At 31.1% G+C, this 19,384-nt stretch overlaps 2 protein-coding genes across 2 annotated transcripts; both read right to left on the reverse strand.

Annotated features, from left to right (window-relative positions):
- Positions 1–7,244: 7,244 nt before the first annotated feature.
- On the reverse strand, positions 7,245–10,904 carry LOC137807465 (uncharacterized). The gene is made up of 5 exons (XM_068608126.1): positions 10,174–10,904; positions 9,740–9,776; positions 9,241–9,477; positions 9,102–9,149; positions 7,245–7,827 (listed from the first exon to the last, which is right to left on the reverse strand). Exons 1-5 carry the CDS (start codon positions 10,470–10,472, stop codon positions 7,567–7,569), a joined length of 882 nt encoding a protein of 293 aa, XP_068464227.1. The 5' UTR covers positions 10,473–10,904; the 3' UTR covers positions 7,245–7,566.
- A 3,708-nt stretch (positions 10,905–14,612) lies between these two features.
- Positions 14,613–18,903, reverse strand: LOC137807466 (uncharacterized). The gene is made up of 9 exons (XM_068608127.1): positions 18,708–18,903; positions 18,560–18,610; positions 17,626–17,647; positions 17,164–17,278; positions 16,797–16,832; positions 16,227–16,352; positions 15,719–15,825; positions 15,545–15,619; positions 14,613–15,246 (listed from the first exon to the last, which is right to left on the reverse strand). Exons 1-9 carry the CDS (start codon positions 18,846–18,848, stop codon positions 14,876–14,878), a joined length of 1,044 nt encoding a protein of 347 aa, XP_068464228.1. The 5' UTR covers positions 18,849–18,903; the 3' UTR covers positions 14,613–14,875.
- Positions 18,904–19,384: the final 481 nt, after the last annotated feature.

Genomic DNA, 19,384 nt, shown 5'->3' on the forward strand with positions numbered 1-19,384 from the left:
AGAGAATAGGAACTTTTTTTTATAGGACCTTCAGTTACAATAAAACCTAGTTTAAACTATTTTTTATAGGAAGGAATTCATTAATTTTATAAGTAATTTTCTCAAATTTACTTCATTTAATAATTTTTGGTATAATATTGAATTTCATAAATTTAATTATTAAATTAAAGTTCCTAGTAAATAATTTAATTGTATAAATTTCATACAGTTTTAAAATACAAATAAATGTCAATTATAATATTACACATTTATGCATGTTTAATTTACTCAAACGTTGGTATCACGATTTTAGAATATTAACATCCCATTATTTAACCGTTACAAATTTGTATTGAGAATATCCTTATTAGAACCACAAGGTCATTTATATTGTAGATTTTATTGTACTATATCACTTTTTAAAAAATATTCTTGTAACTTTCACTTTAATAGAATAATGCTGTAAAATTTACACTTTAATTAATATTTTCTTTAGTAATTAATATTTTTAAGACATAAATTTATGTTACATAAAAATGATTCATGAAGATATTTTTATAAGATTTTAAATCCATGACTTTTTTTTATAATCATCTAATAGAAATATTTGATTAGTTAAAAATATTTTTAAAAAAAGTCTACTTTTATATATATATATATATATATATATATATATATATATATATATATATATATATACACGTTGAAGAGTCAAAAAGAGATTTTGAGAACCAGGTGTCAAAAGTCTAAGGTAGTGCATGTACAAACAACTTTGTCCATTAAAGCACTTTTATAGTCTTAGTTTAGAGTCATAGTTGTACCATTCTACCGTGGTACATCCATTTTTTGCGACATTAATTTGATGCTCGACCATGAAACATGGCAATGGACACTCATCATGTCATTTGAGGACCAAATTAAATTAAAGAATGAGTTAGGAAAAAACATGAGGGTGGTGTGTTTTTGAAGTAATTAAGATAGAGAGAAATTGTAAGATGCAAAGAACACAAGAGCATATTCCGTACATGAGTGCTGCATAATGTATGGAATAAGATTGCGTTTGTACTTGGGAGGTGGTGAGAGAGGTGAAGAAATAAGAAAGAAGAGAAAGAAGAGGGAAAAGGTTTTGCATGAAGAAAGAAAGAAAAGAAAAGGGATGGTCTTGTCATGTCGAGTGCATATAGGTGTAGGAAAAAGAAGAAGAAGAAGAAGAAGAAGAATAAGAAAGGATAGGAATGGAACAGGGGAAGGTGGGGGCATGACGTTACAAAGTATGATTGGTTGAAGAGAATGAGATTAGGAACAAGACAATTTATTTTGATGAGACTTGGTGCGCCACACCCTTTCTTTCTCATTACCATCATGCTGCCTCTGACCTCACCTCCCACTCTCTTCTTCCTTCATTACTCCTTTTTTCTATCAAACATTGCTATTATCTTCCATAGTCTTTCATTAATACATTCATTACACTACAAAAATCACATCGTTATCCTTATATCTAGTTACGTGCCATCTTGGTATCTTTAACACCTTCCTTATGCTAAGAGCTGTGAACTTATACTTGTATGAGTATTATGATAACCGTCCTATACTGGATGACCTGACAAGATTAAATTCTCGTTAGGATATATTCTAAATAACTTTGATATCATATTAAGAAATCTATTTTAAACATAATTCAACCTTATAAGACTAATTCATAAGATAATTTATTATGAAAATATCTTAATTTCCTCTAATCGATGTGGAACTTTAACAACATACTATAAATTCTTCCAAAAGACTTGTTTTTAATCATATTCTAACAACACTAACACTTAACTCATAGCAAATATTAGGGATGGCAAAGCGGGGCGGGCTGTGCAGGCCGGCTCGCGGCCCGCTGGTAAAAAACGCGAGGCGGACTGACTTTTTCAACCCGTTAACCCGCATTAGCCCGTTTCGCATTAGCCCGCAACCCGCGCGGGCCAGTAGCGGGGTGGGGCGGGCTGGCCCGCTAACCCGAAAGAAAAAAAAAATTGGCACTTAGTAGCTGCAGGACAACGTACAAAAAAATCTACCACTAAAAAACTCGTACAAACTCAAAACAAACCCAATACAAACTCACTGCAACCATAACAAGGAGAAAAAGAACAACAACTATTATCCACCAACCCAACATTCCACAAAAACCAACAACCATCGAAATAGAGATACCTATCACCCTAAACTGGGTCATGCCAATTTAATCGATTTCAAACACGATAAAGGAGCAAGACACCCGTCATAAAAGGAGAAGCAAGCAGAGGGTATTTTAGAAGTTACCCATGACCAAGCCTTCAATTGAGCCAAAAGTTATCTTATTTTTATTATATTATTTTTATGAAAAATTAATTAATTGATTGTCATTATTTTAATATATGCAGATGACGGGAAATATTATAATTATGAAAAAATGGATGAAAGTTCTTCTAAGGTGGCATACAATGTTATTGAAATGGAAGAATGTCAATAATGTTTATGTTTAATGTTTTTGAATTAATGTTTATGTTTAATGTTTTGGAATTAGGTATTTTTAATGTTTTGGAATTAGGTATTTTTAATGTTTTGGAAGTGGAAGAATAGTGATATTTGATATTTATCTTAATAATGTTTTGATGTTTGACTATATTTGAAAAGGAAGAAAAAAAAATTAGGTTTGATAATAACAAATATATAGGTTTAATTTGACAATTTTTTAAGAACAAAATGTTAAAAAAATAAATATTTAATTATAAAAAAAAAAACGTGGGCTGGCCCACAAATCCACGGGCCAGCTCTTATGCGGGGCAGGTCGGAAATTCTAGCCCGCAATAACTTTGCGGGACGGGCCAACCCGTCCCACATTTTTGCGGGCCAATGCGGGACAAGCTGGCCCGCTTTGCCATCCCTAGTAAATATATTAAAAATTTATCCTTTCCCCTTCCAACTTTAAGATAGTTATATACTTACTTTATAATAAGTAATTACAAATTCATTCAACTTTTTAACATACAATGTTTAATCTTTAATCTGCGTTATCAAATCATCTATCACTACAAGAAAATAATGAAATAGAAACCAAAATAATTAGTTGCAATAGTAATTAAATTAGAGACCATTTTAGAAACTAAAAAGAAATTTGGTTTCTAAATTAGTTTTTATTATTTTCTATTATTGTTAAATAGTTTCTAAATTGATATCTAATTAGCAACCAATGTTTTTGCTACCAAATTTAGAAACTAAATAATTGGCAGTTAAAACCTTAGTTGCTAATTAGATACCAATTTAGAAACTATTTAACAATAATAGAAACTAATTTAGAAACCAATTATATTTTAGTTTCTAAAATGGTCTCTATTATAGTTTCTATTGTAACTAATTATTTTGGTATTTAAAAGTTGGTTTCTATTTTATGATTTTATTGTAGTGTATCAAATGATATTTTTAACTTATGGTATTTAAATTATACAAAATGTAATAATTGTTATCGATGTCTTTTAATCTTTTCATGTGATATTCATTATTTTTTTTCTCTCATTTATGATCGGTTGTGATTCATGTAGTCACAATTGTTCATTAATGTATTTGTATGGTGCAATCAGGTTAAGCATGACAGCACAAAAACTATTTTTTAGCAAAATAGTTACAAAGAAGTTTTTTAATTTTTAAAAATTAAGAAAAGTGAAAACTGTTTTCAAAAGTATTAAATGAACAAAATCCACATATGCATGTTTTATTTTATCTGCTTTTGATGGGTGAGACATGGTATTAGACATTGCACCACCAATTCCAAATGCTGGGGAGCACCAAGATAAAAAGGTATATGTCGGGTGTGCATGCACCCTTTGAACCTGGAGCAGACAATATATGATTCCAGATATTTAGAATCATTCGTTATATATAACGTTATTTTATTATTTATTCACATTTATTGATATACTGTATTATTTCATTACCTTTTCTTCTACAAAAAAGACAATTCAAAAAATCTCAATTAAAAGCAATTTATTACGAGACTTTACTTTTCTATTGAAGATATTGCTTATTTTTAGGACATTATGTGTTTTTTCACCAATTACTCGAGGAAGTGAAACATTTAAGTTTTTTAAATTAAGCTGCTTTGATGAGAAAATAATTTTACATTAATACAGTATAAAACAGAGATTCATAGTATAAAATATTAATGTTAAAGATAACACAGAAAAAAATTGAATTACAATTAATTTTATTGACCAAAATAATTAATTATTGAATTAAATTAGAAACTATTTTAGAGATTAAAAAATATGTTAGTTCCTAAAGTAGTTTTTATTATTAATAAAAATTATAAAATAATTTTTAAATTGGTATCTAACCATTGACTACTAAGGTTTTATCTACAAATACTTTATATTCTAAATTAGTTGTTTAAAGACTAATTGAGACCAATTTAAAGGTAGCTAATTTAGATACAAATTTAAAAATAATTTATAATTTATTTTAATAATAAAATGACTTTAAATATTAATAATTTTTTAGTCTCTAAAATAGTATTTAATTTAATTAATATAGTAACTAATTATTTTTTTAAAAAAAATTGCTGTTATTTAATGAATTTATTGTAATGTAAACTCTAAAAGTATTATAATGTAATTTTTTTTATCTTATTATTTTTAATATTAAATATATAAATGATAATATAACGATTCAAAAAAAAATGATAATATAACGATTATTCTTAAGATGATTTCTATTCATTAATATCATATTGAATATTAAGTTATAGAAGAAGTAAAATTGTTAGGTTTTATCTTTTATATGGTTATTAATTTATTTGCAGATATTAATGTATAAAATATTCGAGTTATATTTTAAATATTCTGAATATGAGTATGTATACAAATTTTTAAAGAGCTGGAGAGGATGGTTAGAGATAAAATTAAATTATAATATATATATATATATATATATATATATATATATATGAATATAAATATAAATATCATTTTATTAAATTAATAAGTCAATTTTTTTTAGATTTAGTTAAAACTTAAATTTCACTACTTTTTTAATACAAAGTTCAAATAAGTGTAATATGTAATGAAATAGGATTTTGTTGAGTTCAAACTTCTAGGGTTTATTTTGAAGAGGTTGAAAAAAAAGTTTTAATAAACTTTAAAATCACTGAGATGTTAGTTGGTGTGGTGCTTGAACTTTAACATAGCCTAAGCCATTGCTAACTATAGTGCCAATTGTAAATACAAAATTAATTTCTTTTTAGTTTTAGTTTATAAAAATCTCATTTCATATTTTTATTTGTTAAAAATGGTTATAAAAGTATAATCTATGCACACCTTATACTTGTAATCCTTTTGCTAATTTAAATACTTATATTTTGAAAATATATTAAATGAAGTCAAATTATTTAGATGAGATAAGGTTGGAGATTTTAGTAACTTATCAAAATTTAAAAATATAAAATTGTTACCATATTTTTTTACAATGATACTTCTATTGAAAACTGTTGGGTTATGGACTTTGGACCGACCTTTGATCATTTAGGTATGAGGTCAATATAAATGAATAATGTAAAGGAAATAACATAGGATGAGGATTTGGATTAATTAGCATTAATCAAGTAGTAAAGAGAGAATCATAACGGCAAACATAAGGTTAAGACCAACTCCATATATACTAGGTAAAACCTCACAGATAGACAAATCACAAATTAGGTTAAAAGCATACTTGTTCTTGACTACCTTGAATGTTCTAGGTTTAGGTCGCCTATTGGCCTGTTTAGAACAAAAACAAACAATTATTTAACTTTTATTGAAAAACAAATGAGGTCAAGAACAATAATTTAACTATGTTTCAAAGTGTTATAGTCCTTATGATGAAGGAATGAGAAGATTATGTTTATTTATATGAAAAAAAAGAGTGAATAAAGAAAGGGAGAGATAGTGAGGTCCACCATTAAATATATGATCTACTCCAATTTGTTGAAAAAAGTCAAATAACGTTGTGAAAATTACTATTTTATATGGTAGGACTTTTTGACCATGCACATCATCATATTCCATTTTACACTAAGGATGAACAACATGAGTGAATGTAACTTATATTTAACTTCCATGAATATACCAATAGTACGCACATTTACTAATAATGTGTTTGCAAAAGTAAAAATAAAAAAATTTGTTATAGTAATGAATTATAATGACAATAATTTTTTATTTCTTTGGTAAAAGCATGTTAGAGTTTAGTTGGCATCTTGTAAATCATAATTCGAACAAAAGTTGCAAGAAGCTAGCTTTCGTCCAAACCATGATATGAATCTTTCTTAAGAAGATTCTCTTTTGATTGGAAAAAGGTTTTTTCTACTTTCCTAAGGAGAATCTTTTTTTTTTTTTAATGTAACCTAAAGAAGATATTAAACAAACACTGGTTCTTATTTACACCATTCTCCTAATTGCTGACTATCTTACACATGTAATGTTCATATACTTTATTAGTATTTTTAACTGTAAATAACCTTCTGTTCTTGTACATAATCTTATAATACTTAATAGTTATAATGTTCCCTCTAAATATATTTTTATTTATTATTCACACGTCAATAATAAATCATGATAGAGATCACTTTAAAAAAAATTTGAATCAAATTCAGTGATTGGAAAACTATAGCTAATTTTATTAGTATTCTGGGTGTTTTTTTTTCACCCAGCAACTAAGTGAAATGAGCAAATGTTCCATATGATTCGTTTTCATTATGAGGAGTTCTTTCAAAAATATATTTTAGAAAATTTATTTCAAAAAAGACAAAATTTTCCAAAAATTGATTTCTGAAAATTTTATTTTAAAAATATTTTTTCAAAAATTATGTTCAAGAAAACGTTTTTCAGAATATATTTCATCAATTATGTAAATTATGTTCCAGAAAAAACTTCCGAAAAAGATAATCCAGAAATCATTTAAAAAAAGGGTTAAATAGTCTTTTTAAAAATTGATTGGGTGCAGGAAGAAATTTGATGGGTGCAGAAATAACGAGCCTAGTATTTTTATTCTTTTGGGCTTTGCTCCAGCTTAAAAAAATGTCTTTACCAATATTTGAAATAGACAAAAAAATTGAAAACGTACTTAAATTAATATTCATATATAACTTAAAACTATTTTGAGCAAAATTTAAAGTATTAAAAATTATAAAAATATTATGAATAAGATATGCACAATTAATTAGAATTAGTTAAGATTTAATTTTGTAGAATCCGTTAAAAATAACGTGTTAGTAGTTGAAATAATAAGATTCTTTTCTTGAGAGAATGATCTTGGCATGTACACAAACTCAACAACTTAGCCAGAAATCCAGAACAAGTACATTATATTTAACCAGGCAAGCACCACTCCTGAGTTCTAGGCTATGGCTATATCTAAGCAGGATTTGGATCAGAAACATGAGTTTTTAGTAGGGTTTAGGGTATTCTAGTTAACTGATTAGTTGCCAAATCATGAATCAAAGTAGCATGCATGGCAACTAAAGGCACTATTGTAGTTGGCTCAGCCTTCAAGCAAACCATGATTCTGATACCTTAATCCTCAAAAACTATCAAACTATTTTTTGCCAAATCTTAAGCATTTGTTATGTCTGGATTCAGTAATACTAGGATTTTGAGAGAGTTGTTTGCTTGACTGTTTTGTGAGAGCGAGTTTCTCCATTGCATTAATGAACTTGCGCAAGTATTTGATGTACTCTGGGAATGTTTCAAGGTTGCAATGACCACCACCCTTTACCCACAAGGGATCATATTTTTCCTTCGAGAGTTCCCATAATCGCTTCCCGTGAGACCAATCAACAATATCATCATTTGTTCCCTGCACAAAATCCCATTACCAGACACACAAAATTATCAATTATACTAATTCATCAAAAAGAAGACATTACAAGAACACAATATGTCCATGCCAGCTAAGCTGTTTTGTATGGATTATGGACTTTTGGAGAACTGAATTCATGAACATTGCAGAAAATCATCACAAGGTAGATCCTTCATTAGTCTTACAGAAAAAACATCCATTACTGAATATTAGAATACCAACAAGGTTTGCAAACAGAGAAAACACACACAATTAACACTCTTCAATTGTCTTTATTCTATTACTATTACAACACCAAACAAGTTCAGTTACCTGTTCTATCAATATAAACAATAGAAAGGGGATATGTAGAAAAGCATACATACCAAGTATTTGTTAAATTTAATAACTTTGTAATACTCCTCGTTAGGACAACGAGTGCAGGGTATTTCCAGGTTCTGTATTAGTGAGGAACAACCACCATAAAGGCACACTCAAAAAACAAAATGGAAGAAGAATTTGGAAAAGGCACATTTCATTTAGTATATACCTATGCTTAGATGGATGCAAATCTGATAACACAATGCATGTTGACATTTCTTAGTAGCCTTATCACATGAATATCAAGTTGTTGAACATGCACATCTTATTCAACATTATTTTTCCCATTTTATATCTGTCTTCTGAGTGCAGATTGATCTTGTAAATTCAAGTCAACATGCAAAAATAGAGTAATACAAATAAAATAGGGAATGATATGAACTGTTGTCTGTGGTGTTGTTTCAATTTTTGCTCCAAAATCTATTGCGATTTGCATCAATAATTAATCTGCTTTATTGCTTTCAAGAAGCTGAACAAATTGATCAAAAAAATTACCATCTAGGTAACATAATCAAAGAGTTTCTTCAAACAGATGGAAAGAATGATTCAAGAATGCAACAACAAAACATGTAGTATTCCAAATTCGAATACTTGTTGATAAAAGGAAAATCATCCTTCATAAATGGAAACACCACCAGGATTCATAAACACACGGAATTCTTTATTTTTATGATATCTTGCAGCGGAAGAAAATTAAAACATTAGAAGTCCAACCAAATCAGCCTCCCGAAATAACCTAATATTAAGGCTCAAAACATCTGAAGTTCTAAGCCCTTTTATATATGAACAAGAAAACAGAAAGAAAATCATTTCACAACAGAAGCTCAAAAAAGTTGTTGATCAGTTTTGCAGATGAAAAGAAATAGAAGAGCAGAAGGTGATTAAAAACATGGAAGGGAATAGATACTTACATGTATAACAAACACTGGACAGTTGACATGTCGAATTTTATCTATATTCTGAAACGTTAAAAGAGAATTTTGTTACTACAAAGCTCAGCAGAAAATACTACAGTAGAGTAAGAATTATGAACACAGAAGCAAAACTCACTTTAAATATGTCAAACCAAAATGTCATCTTGACAGGGTACAAGACCCTTATCCCCGAAAGGATGGCACTGTGAAGAACAACACCTCTCAACTTCTGCAACTTAGAAGCCAAGTGCAGTGTGGGTCCACTTCCAACCGATTGACCATACAAAATCAATTCTTCTTGCTTAACTCCATATTCGCGCTTCAAACAATGATATACAGCCTCTATGTCGTAATACGTGTTGAACTCAGATGGCTGCCACAGTTGAAGAAGAGACAATCACAGATAGAACACCAAAAACATCAGTGAGAATAGCAGCAGATTTATTTTAAGAAAAACAGTTCCAAATGGAATTTTTATAACCTTGCTTCAAGCATATATATACGCTCCCATGTATATGCGCCGGCCATGTTATATGGAAATAAATCAAAACCCCAAGAAACTTTATTTAGAAACAAAGAACAACCACCTCAAAAAAAAAAAAAAAAAACAGAATAGGAAACCAGCGATTACATACCTTACCCGTAGATGCTCCATATCCTGAATAGTCATAACTGCAAACATTAAACAAAGTTGAAACAAAAAAAATTCAGAAAGAGCGTCTGTTCACACTCCAAAGTGTTTTCTGAAGTAAAACCTTACATAAGTTGTCAAATCAAGCAAAATAAATATTAAAATATACATTTACTTTTATGGAAATGAAGCAAATATGTACTATTATGCATGAGCATTACATACAGAGTGAGAGAGCAACAGGTTTTGCTCAAAGATTAAGACACAACATAATTACCATATTTATCAGATGCGAAGCATCGTCCTCCTTAACAGAGGACATAGACCTCAGAACACAGACAAAAACATAAAAAAAGATGTCCAAAGCCACAGTTTCCCATTGAAAATGAAAACAGAAGAAATTAGAGGCGATGGAAGAAGGGGGTGGTTTTGGTTGACCTCATGATGTTGACACGGAGGTGAGCTCTGAGCTCGATGAAGAGGTCGTGCATCTGACCCAAGTCAGCAGCATTACCGTGAGAGTACAAGAAGGTGAAGCGGGCAAAAGGGTGTTTCCAGAAGGTGGCAACAATCTTGTTGCCACCCTTAGTGTCGAGAATGTGAACGTCGACATTTTTGTCGGCGGTGACACCCGACAGCACCACCCTCCCATCCCCCTCTCGGCAAACGTCGTACGTCGGTGGCTCTGGCGGGAAAAACGCGAATTTCGCAGCCACTGTCCCCGTCACATTGCCCATTTAACGTTGAAGCGCGCAGACGCAAACCCACTTCAGCATGAACCAACCCAACAGAAAAATGGTGATTTGGTTTTGTGGGAGCTTCTTGTTTGCTTTATTTTGTGTGTGGGAATGATAAAAAAAGGTGCTTTTGTTTGTTTTGTTTGAGTTTAGTTTTTAAAAAATGGTTGTGTTTGAGGAAGAGGAAGAGGAAGAAGAAGAAGAAGAAGTGTTAGTTGGGGTTATGGAAAGGTGTTGTTGAAGTTGGAAGTGGGTTGTGATGTGAGGAAAGTGAAGAGTGGCAGAAAATAGATCCGACCTAAGCGGGTGAGCTGGAAGTGCTGCTGGGCAGGACCATTCATCTTTTCCTTCTTCTCTCTCTCACCCTTTCACCTATCTCAAATTCAATTATCACACAACAAATCAATTAATTCATTACTTAAATGGTTAAACATGTTTCACTCTTTTTTATTTTCTTCCTATACTTAGTATAATATCTTTTTTTTTCTTCAAAAATTCATGGTTGTGCCCTTTGTAAAAGGCATGTAATGATTATTCATTCTACATTATATAACTGGTGCTTCTATAGTTTAATCCTTTTAATCCAATATTGAGCTTTGTCTCAGTTTATCTCTGAAATGAGGATTAATGGGGAGTTTTGATGCTAAGAAAGATGGAGAGAGAAAAGAAAGAATTATGATGGTTTGATTAAGTAAAAACTATGAAAACATGAAAAAAAAATCATTTTTAAAACTAAATCATTATATTTTCCAAGTGGTTGTTAAGTTAAAACACTTGTTATTCAATTTGGAATGTAAATATTTAAAAACTTGAATTAATATTCACATTGTTAAAAAATATTCAATATAAATAAATATCTATTATTAATTTAAGTATTTAAGTTAATTAGATGATAACGAATTGTGTTATGATATATTGATTGCATTGTACAACGCATGCCGTCTATAACTGAAGTCGTTTACTTAGGGACTGTAATGAAAAGACAAACTTGCCCTTCTAAGATTATGATTCGAAGAGGGTTTGGGTCCATGTCATTTACGAGCAACGTTTGGGGTTTGGTGTGAAAATGTAACACGACAATGAAGATGAGGATAACAGTAAATAAAATATGATTTTGCCATCGAACAATCTATTACTCTATTTTATTTTTATCACTTTTGTCTTTTCTTGTACCTTAGTTACAACATTATTTTCCACCATTCTCCTCGTTATGTTCCAAAGTTATGATAAAGAATACGTTGTCAACAGCTTAATATGATTCTATCAGAATATATTATATTAAGAAATAGTCTTTAATTTAAGTAACTTTCTCATAAGATAATTTTAGTAGGATAAGATTATATATTATAGATAATACAATAATTGGGGAACAAACTGTTACCATAATAAATTTTAAATTATAATTCTATATTAAAATGTTAAATCTAATTCAATATTATAAAATTAACTTATAAATTTTCAAAAAAATCTTATAACAACTGCTAATAATACAAAGTCGTAAATTTGAACCTTTAAACCAGATTACTTTAGTATATCAGAAAAAAAATGTAGTATAATAGAAAAGAAATGATCTACGTTTAGCATTAAACTGTTAAAATAATTAATTTATATGTTGTCTTTGTTGTTGGTTTGCTTAATCCTAAAAACAGTGTGCGAGTGGTGGTTAATAAGAGGATCGAGAAGGAAAGAAGAAGACGTAAGAGTACAAAGTCATAGAGGGTCTAGATTCGGTCAAAGGTAGCAGAGGATCTTCAAATAAAGAGGGCCAATTGTGACAGAAGAAGGGGTCAAACATGTCAGAGTAGACATTCTATGTTTATCTTTTGCTTTTCAGAAATATACAATTTGTTCTCTTCACAGATACTTTTCTTTTTTCAATTATATTATGGACTCCTCTCTTTAGATTCCTCTGCATCATACTTTTTCTCATGTTGCTTCTCAGAGATTCAACAATGTCATGTTGAATTCTGAAGATTAAAGATAACTTAACAATAATGCTGAAAATTACAAAAGTATATTTTTTTTTTACTCAGATGTTTGCTTACATTAAAACAGGTTAACTTATAATATGTATTGATACTTTGAGGATAAAAAATGGTAGGATTTGAACCTATCATAAGACATGAGAATTTTACTTTTCAACGATATGCGTGTACTTTGATTAGTTGAAAATATTTTTTTTGTTTTTTAGTTGAAAATATTTTACTTTGAATAGTTATGCATTATTGAACAAACTTTAAATATTTCTTATGAAAAATATGATCTATTGACATTCAACAGTTTTTCAACACCACTAAGAAAGAAAAAAAATTGACCAAATTCTTGGTATGTTCTCTCATGTTGTTGCATAATTACCAAACTAATCCTTTTTATGGCAACTTTCTACATGCTGTTAGGAAACTGCTTTGACACAATGAGCAAGATCTATATTTACTCCTAAGGTTGGGAGTGATAAATTATGGTATTATTATTATCAACAGTTCATTTTGAAAAAGGTACGAAAGCTGAATTCCTTTGGCTGAAGAGTAAAATTAAAGAAACAGGTAAAGTGAATGGTTTTGTTTGTCAACAATTACTTAACCATGTTGAACCTTTTAAAGTAGTTTTTGAAAATTGAAGGATTGGAATACAGTGTACATAGCTAGAAAACTATGCAGCTGTGCCTCAATTAATATTCATTTAAAAGCTTGGAACAGTTAGACATATGCAGACCTATATTTTTCTCCATGAAGCTTGGGATAGAATTTCAGTCATTGTCCCTATAAAGGCTAGCGTGCCAACTCTAAAACTAATGAAACAAAATATGATGTACCAAGTTCAGAATCTTAATTGCAGAAATCTAATTATGAGGATGACGAAGCAAAATAAAGCACGCATTTAGTATGGTGCCAGGAAGTTGCAAGTTTTAACCCCATCTATGAAGACCATAGGCTATGTTTGAAAACATAAATGAGTTGTCAAAAAAATGGAAATATTAAATGGACCAAAATGGTGGCTTTATGGTAGAAAAACTAGATAGGTAGGTGACGAGAAACTTAATTGACTAATCTTTAAGAGGAGGGACCTCTGGGGAAGAAAAGTAGGAATCCTAATAAATGAAGGAATGATGTTAATGCTATATCAAAATTGAGGAGAAGAAACATGTAGAGATCAATGAATCAGAGTTCCCTTTCAAATTATGTATGGACACTAAAATAAGGCCAATAGGGTGGGGTATTTGCTGTCATGTTCACCACACAATTATAAAATGGTGCCCCCAGATTTTACAATAAAGTTATTAGCAACTCAATGTTTTACCAAGGAAAGTGTTTGGAGTTACTTTAAGCTTTCTTTTTCACTTTATTTTCTGTTATCCAATGGCTGTAAAGGAACCGGACGAGTCAAAAACAGCCCATAGACTGCTTGGAATTCGGTGCACCAAACCTTAAGAAAGCAAAACAGAAAAGACAGTGCCAAATAATATTACTGCATACTTTTGCAGAATGGAAAGCTTTAAAAAGAGATTATTATATAGAAGGGAAAGATGCTTGGTTAGTGTTGACAAATGACATAAGAAATTAAGGAATCTGTATATGATTGTAAGTGGTATTCGTGTAATATGTCATTCACCAGTAGCAAGGTTAATCGAGGAAGTCTAGGAAATGGGTCATTTCTTTCATGTGAATGAAACCTTTTCTTAATCTGTCAAAAGAAAAAAAAATTAATAAAAAGAGGAAACAAGCCAACATCAAATCATTAAAAGTTTGGTCAACCTTCAGTATCACAGCCTCTTTAACCTTTACTTTGGAGCTAAAAGTCAGGGGAGTCATTTCATGACCAAATGGGATCACAGCCATCTGCCAAAGCACTGCAATTTTCATTGGGTCCAGAAAAAAAAAAGAGGCAAAGGTGAAAATGATGTACTCCAAACCTATCAGCTGCAGAATCCGTGTAGAGTGCTTGCAAAAGGGAGTAGAATTTGGACAATACAGTGTCACCACATGCAGGCAGTGCCAGTTTAAAAAGACCAGTCACCATGACGGCAAATGGAACAGCCTGTGCAATCCAATAGACCCACCCATATGATTCAACATGAATCCAAATGCACAAGGACAACCAAAACAAATAACAGTCCAGTCCTCTATGGTAGGAAGAAAATAATGACACGAACCCTTCACATTTGAATTGCCACATAAAATAAAGCAGCGGTACAAGTAATAAATCACACCAGCTAGATAAGGAATTTGTATCAGAGCATATGACATTCGTCTAGTCTATGCAGTAGTTATTAACAATATTATTAAATATTATTCATCGGAACAAGGAATCAGTATTGCTGCATATTTCACCCTTGGCTGTTTTTATCTACGCCATTAAAATCCCTGTGACAGTGGCAGGAACCTAAATGTGGAGGATGAGGGATCCTAGCTGACCTCAAATAGTATGTGCTCTTCTTCTAATGTGGTCCTATCTTCGACAACTGAGACCCAACTTTCTGCAATCTTAACAACTCTTGCTTCTGAAATCTCAACTAAAGTAAAGGCTCTTCTTGTACCTTTTGCCTCTGATGAGGAAAGAGCACTTTCCTCGTCCAAGCTTCTCTTGTCTTCATCATTCAAACTTTTGACCCTAGGAACAACTGCCCCATTCAAGTATATGGTGTTATCAGCGCCAACCACAATCATTTTCCTGAAGCCTTTGCCATATGCCAGCTCTTTGTGCATGTGACCAAACACAACCAAGGGAATTGATACCTGATCATTCTCTTTTAGCAAGGATATTGCGTGTTCTAGATCTGTCATATAAACACATTAAACTAGGTAAAAACTGTATCCCAGTTTAGCTATGTTTGCATTATCTCCATCACTCTTGGCATTTGGCATCTTAAGTTACAGATCCATTAAAACAGAAATGATGATTCAGAAGAACATAATGAAGCATTTGAAATGAAAAAAAAAATATTATTAAAAAATAATAAGGGGGAGGGGAGAATGCGGCCTTGACATGGCAGTTGACATTATTGCTGGGTGCAAAAACCACAAAAAGATAATATTTTAATAAAAATCTAAGCTATGAAATAATAGAAGTATCACCTGGGTCACCATAATCACCATTGCCCTCAAATTCCCAATCCTTTCCACATATATCATTCGAATCAGAACCAAGGCCTATACAAAATTAAAATTCAAACATCAGGCTGGGTATTAGATGTGACAGACTAGCAGCACCACCAGGGCTGATAACAACATTGAAATGTCATGTGTCACCTGTGGGCCCATTATGTGCAAGTAATATAAGAAAATGATCATCTGGTCTGCCAAGAGCAGCTTTCTGGATTCTCTTAGCACTCTCATCCATGTCCTTGACTCCATATCTATGACAAAGCTCAACTGATAAATTGATTTTGGGCTACAATGGAATTTTAGTAATAGAAAAAAACAACATATATGGTCTCCTAGACAAATCATAAAAGGCCACCTAACTCTACTTCTAATGTGGATTATCTGTTGTCACAAATAATGGATAGTTAAACGAGGCGAGGCATGGCAAGATTGGGGAAGATAAATACATTAAGAGCATCAAAAGTTAACACTATCACTAACTGTTGGAAAGATTGTACAACATTCTTTCGAGGATGAGAGCAAAATGGTGATTGGTGAACTTAACTCTTTTTTTGTAGGCATTAGAAACTAAGGTGGAAAGCTGAAAAGACTAACTACATTTTCAGCCTTTTGAGGATCGAATTGTCTGTGATTACTTCATTACAATACATACCTTGCAGAAAGAAGCTTTTTCGGTGACAGTGCTTTACCCCCAGAAGAAAATGGCCGTCCACCAACAACACTTACTTTTATTAGAGGGAAGTCTGATCGACGATAAGCCACATGGTCCTCACCAAGGCTGAATTTATATTTGATAGATTCATTTATCAGTAAATTTTCTAAGGATCTCCATAAAATAATAAAAGCATTATAAGTAAACTCATGGAAATTGACCATTGAGATTGGGGAAAAAAACTATGCTGGGAAAGGTGTCAATATGAACTCTTAAGTAATCAACTCTGTTTTCAGTAATTGATAACTTCTCTAGACTTGACAAGTTTTTGGAACAATAAAAAACTCATCATACATATTTTAAAATCCTTATTTAAACATTTAATGAACAATGAAAAAATAGCCCATTTTCACCCATAGCATTACATAAGCATATCAACAGAAACAACAAATATGCTGTTGTTAAAAGTTAATTCATAATATTTTGAAATGCACAAAATCACATTAATAGATCAGAGAAAATTTTCCCAGAATAAATTGAAATTTGAATCCTTATAGATATTAAGCTTACCATTCTAGCTGAAGCTGAACTTTATCCTTCTCCTGGCTAATATTTGAATCAAAGTGTTAGTTTACAATTTGAATAGAAATCAGAGCAACACCTACTGGGTAAAAAAAACTCAAACAAATTATATTTTTGACATACTAAAAAGGATGGGATTATCTTTGTGTATGTGCGTTTGCATGTTGTTATCAGGGTGGTGGGACGTGAAAGATGTACTGCACACATACATTGAAAGTTTATTTTCCTAGCTTTCTATCTATTTTTAAAATGAAAATTTCATCAAGTCTAGTGGAATAACCAAACAACATGATCCTTTTTCCACAAAGTACACATACAGAGAGAATGATTCCAGGAACAAACTTGTAAACTTCACCTTCTAGAAAACTGTTTAGTAAACCAGGCATCGTGGTTTCCCAGTATAACTGCTTTAGCAAATTCAATATTTGCAACATTCTGAACGACTTCAACATTTTCATCACCAAAATCACCTAAAAAGATTGAATGTGATGTGACAATTGAAAAAGGATGAAAACAGTAATAGAGGGATAAATCATAACAGTTATACAACAAAAATAAATTAACAGGCCATAAACTTGGCACATGCTGATTTGTACAGGTCTGACTATTAATGCAAACCATACTCCTTGGTTATTTAGAAGTTAAAGATCAATGCCATAGCATTCAATTTTCAACATGGACACTGATTTTTCATAGGTGTACATCAGCTATTTCCATAACAATTAAAATAGGCATAGAGGAAGCAAAGGCACTTAAATGAATTTAAGAATAATGACTGTAGTGTGATAGGTTGATCCGCAGTAACAGCTAAACTTGCCTGTAAACAGCACCAAATCTGGCTGCACTTCAACATAGGACTAGATTAGATTGATGGATCAAATATAGCAAAACAAGTTTATAGTATTGGACGCTACGTAGTTGCATAAAGTTAATAGAAATTAATGACAGATGAATATGCAATATCACAACTTTCTCTTCAATTTCTTTCCCCTGTTTATTTCATGCCGAGCAAAAACGATAAGAAATTTCTTTTCTTACCTATTTTGATTCCTCTGGTTTTAATTCCTTATAATTTTTCCTTTATAATTTTGTTCCCTTACAGATTTGATCTAAAGTTAACCTGAAAAAATGGGCTTGTTTGGATGCAAGTAAGAAGGGCTTTTGAGAGCTTCTCTAATAATGAAAATATAGTTTTGTTTTTCAGTAGAAAAGTTCTAAAAAACACAACTAGTTTTCTTTCCAAACACGCTCAATGTCTATCTACACGCCAACTTAGCAATCTCTATTAAGTATTTGTGCTTAAGGGGTTTGGAAGTAATAGTCCCTGCATGGGTTACTTCAGCTTCAGCATAATAAAATTTCCAAATAAGGTTTATTAAGAACCAAGACCAAAATAATAAGAGCAAATAAGTGACGATCACTTTCCCCTGTAGTACTAGAAACGAAATTTGTCTTTCACAACAAGGTAAGATTTTCTAACACCCTATGAAAACTAACAGCCTCAGCTTTTTTCCCTTTACTGGGATAACCAAAATTATTATTCTGGTCTATAACACTATCTTCTATCATAGTCATCACAATTTTGTTATGCTTAAATAGTACGGGATAGGGAATAGAAAAGGGAACATAGACCACAGAACCCCACCGCACCGAGGATTGAATAAAATGGCACGTGGGTTGGCAGCAGAATATGCATAAGCTTTTTCATTAACAGGCACCAAAAATGGAAACAGGAGAATGGAGAAAAGTACCTGCAAGAATTCAAGCGCTTTGGAATCTTGTTCAAAGCTCCAGTTATCATGCTTCAGAAAACCCCAAATTAGGTAATGGGATTGTCCCAAAATTAGCAAACATGAGAAATAAAAGTTGAGCTTGGAAAGTGGGAAGAGGCTACTTTACCACATCACCGACGACAGCGATTCGAATAGAGGACGACGCGGCCATTGAAGAGCAAGAGATGTTGACCTTCGGGCTCAGAGAGTGACTGATAAAGTAGGAAAATACGGTAGGCGCGTGAACGCACGCGCTCAACATGGGCATGGACAACCTTTTTTTTAAAGAGAACTTTTATGTAATTAAGCTTTTAACACAAAACATGTTTTTAGTATATCAAATTTATTCATAAATTTGATTTTTCGAAATTTCAAATTAATTTTTCAGTTTTTTAATTTAAAAATATTTTGTAGTATCTTTATTCTACATATTATTAAACGTTTATTTATTTATTTTTTTCAATTATACGCGGCTTATATCACAATGTTTTTGCATTTTTCTCATTAAATATCCAATAATATCAACTTTTCTTTCAAAATATTTTCTTTTGACAATTTTGAAGTATAAGAAATTTGGACAGAGGGATTAAAACAAGTTGTTGTTTTTTATTGCATAGATTAGAATTGTTAACTTTTAAAATGTGAAGAATAAAAAGTAAACTTTAATTTAATTGATTAAAACAGATTTAAATTTTAAAAAAATCATTTATTTTTTCCTTTACACTCGTATTTACTCTAGTTTTTATATATTTAATAAAGTAACCAATTTACTATTTTTAATTTAATAAATTGACATCAAACTCT

The sequence above is a fragment of the Phaseolus vulgaris genome, chromosome 3, assembly GCF_000499845.2.
Source record: "Phaseolus vulgaris cultivar G19833 chromosome 3, P. vulgaris v2.0, whole genome shotgun sequence".
Lineage (NCBI taxonomy): Eukaryota > Viridiplantae > Streptophyta > Magnoliopsida > Fabales > Fabaceae > Phaseolus > Phaseolus vulgaris.

What these genes read in the sequence shown, in the direction of transcription:
- LOC137807465 (XM_068608126.1), bottom strand. Translation starts at nt 10,472, where the DNA reads ATGGGCAATGTGACGGGGACAGTGGCTGCGAAATTCGCGTTTTTCCCG. An exon ending in CTCCGTGTCAACATCATGAG is followed by an intron (nt 9,777 to 10,173) that starts GTCAACCAAAAC and finishes TAATGTTTGCAG; the next exon opens with TTATGACTATTCAGGATATG. An exon ending in TTTGGTTTGACATATTTAAA is followed by an intron (nt 9,150 to 9,240) that starts GTGAGTTTTGCT and finishes TTAACGTTTCAG; the next exon opens with AATATAGATAAAATTCGACA.
- LOC137807466 (XM_068608127.1), bottom strand. Translation starts at nt 18,848, where the DNA reads ATGCCCATGTTGAGCGCGTGCGTTCACGCGCCTACCGTATTTTCCTAC. An exon ending in AAGCGCTTGAATTCTTGCAG is followed by an intron (nt 17,648 to 18,559) that starts GTACTTTTCTCC and finishes GTTGAAGTGCAG; the next exon opens with CCAGATTTGGTGCTGTTTAC. An exon ending in TGCACATAATGGGCCCACAG is followed by an intron (nt 15,620 to 15,718) that starts GTGACACATGAC and finishes AATTTTGTATAG; the next exon opens with GCCTTGGTTCTGATTCGAAT.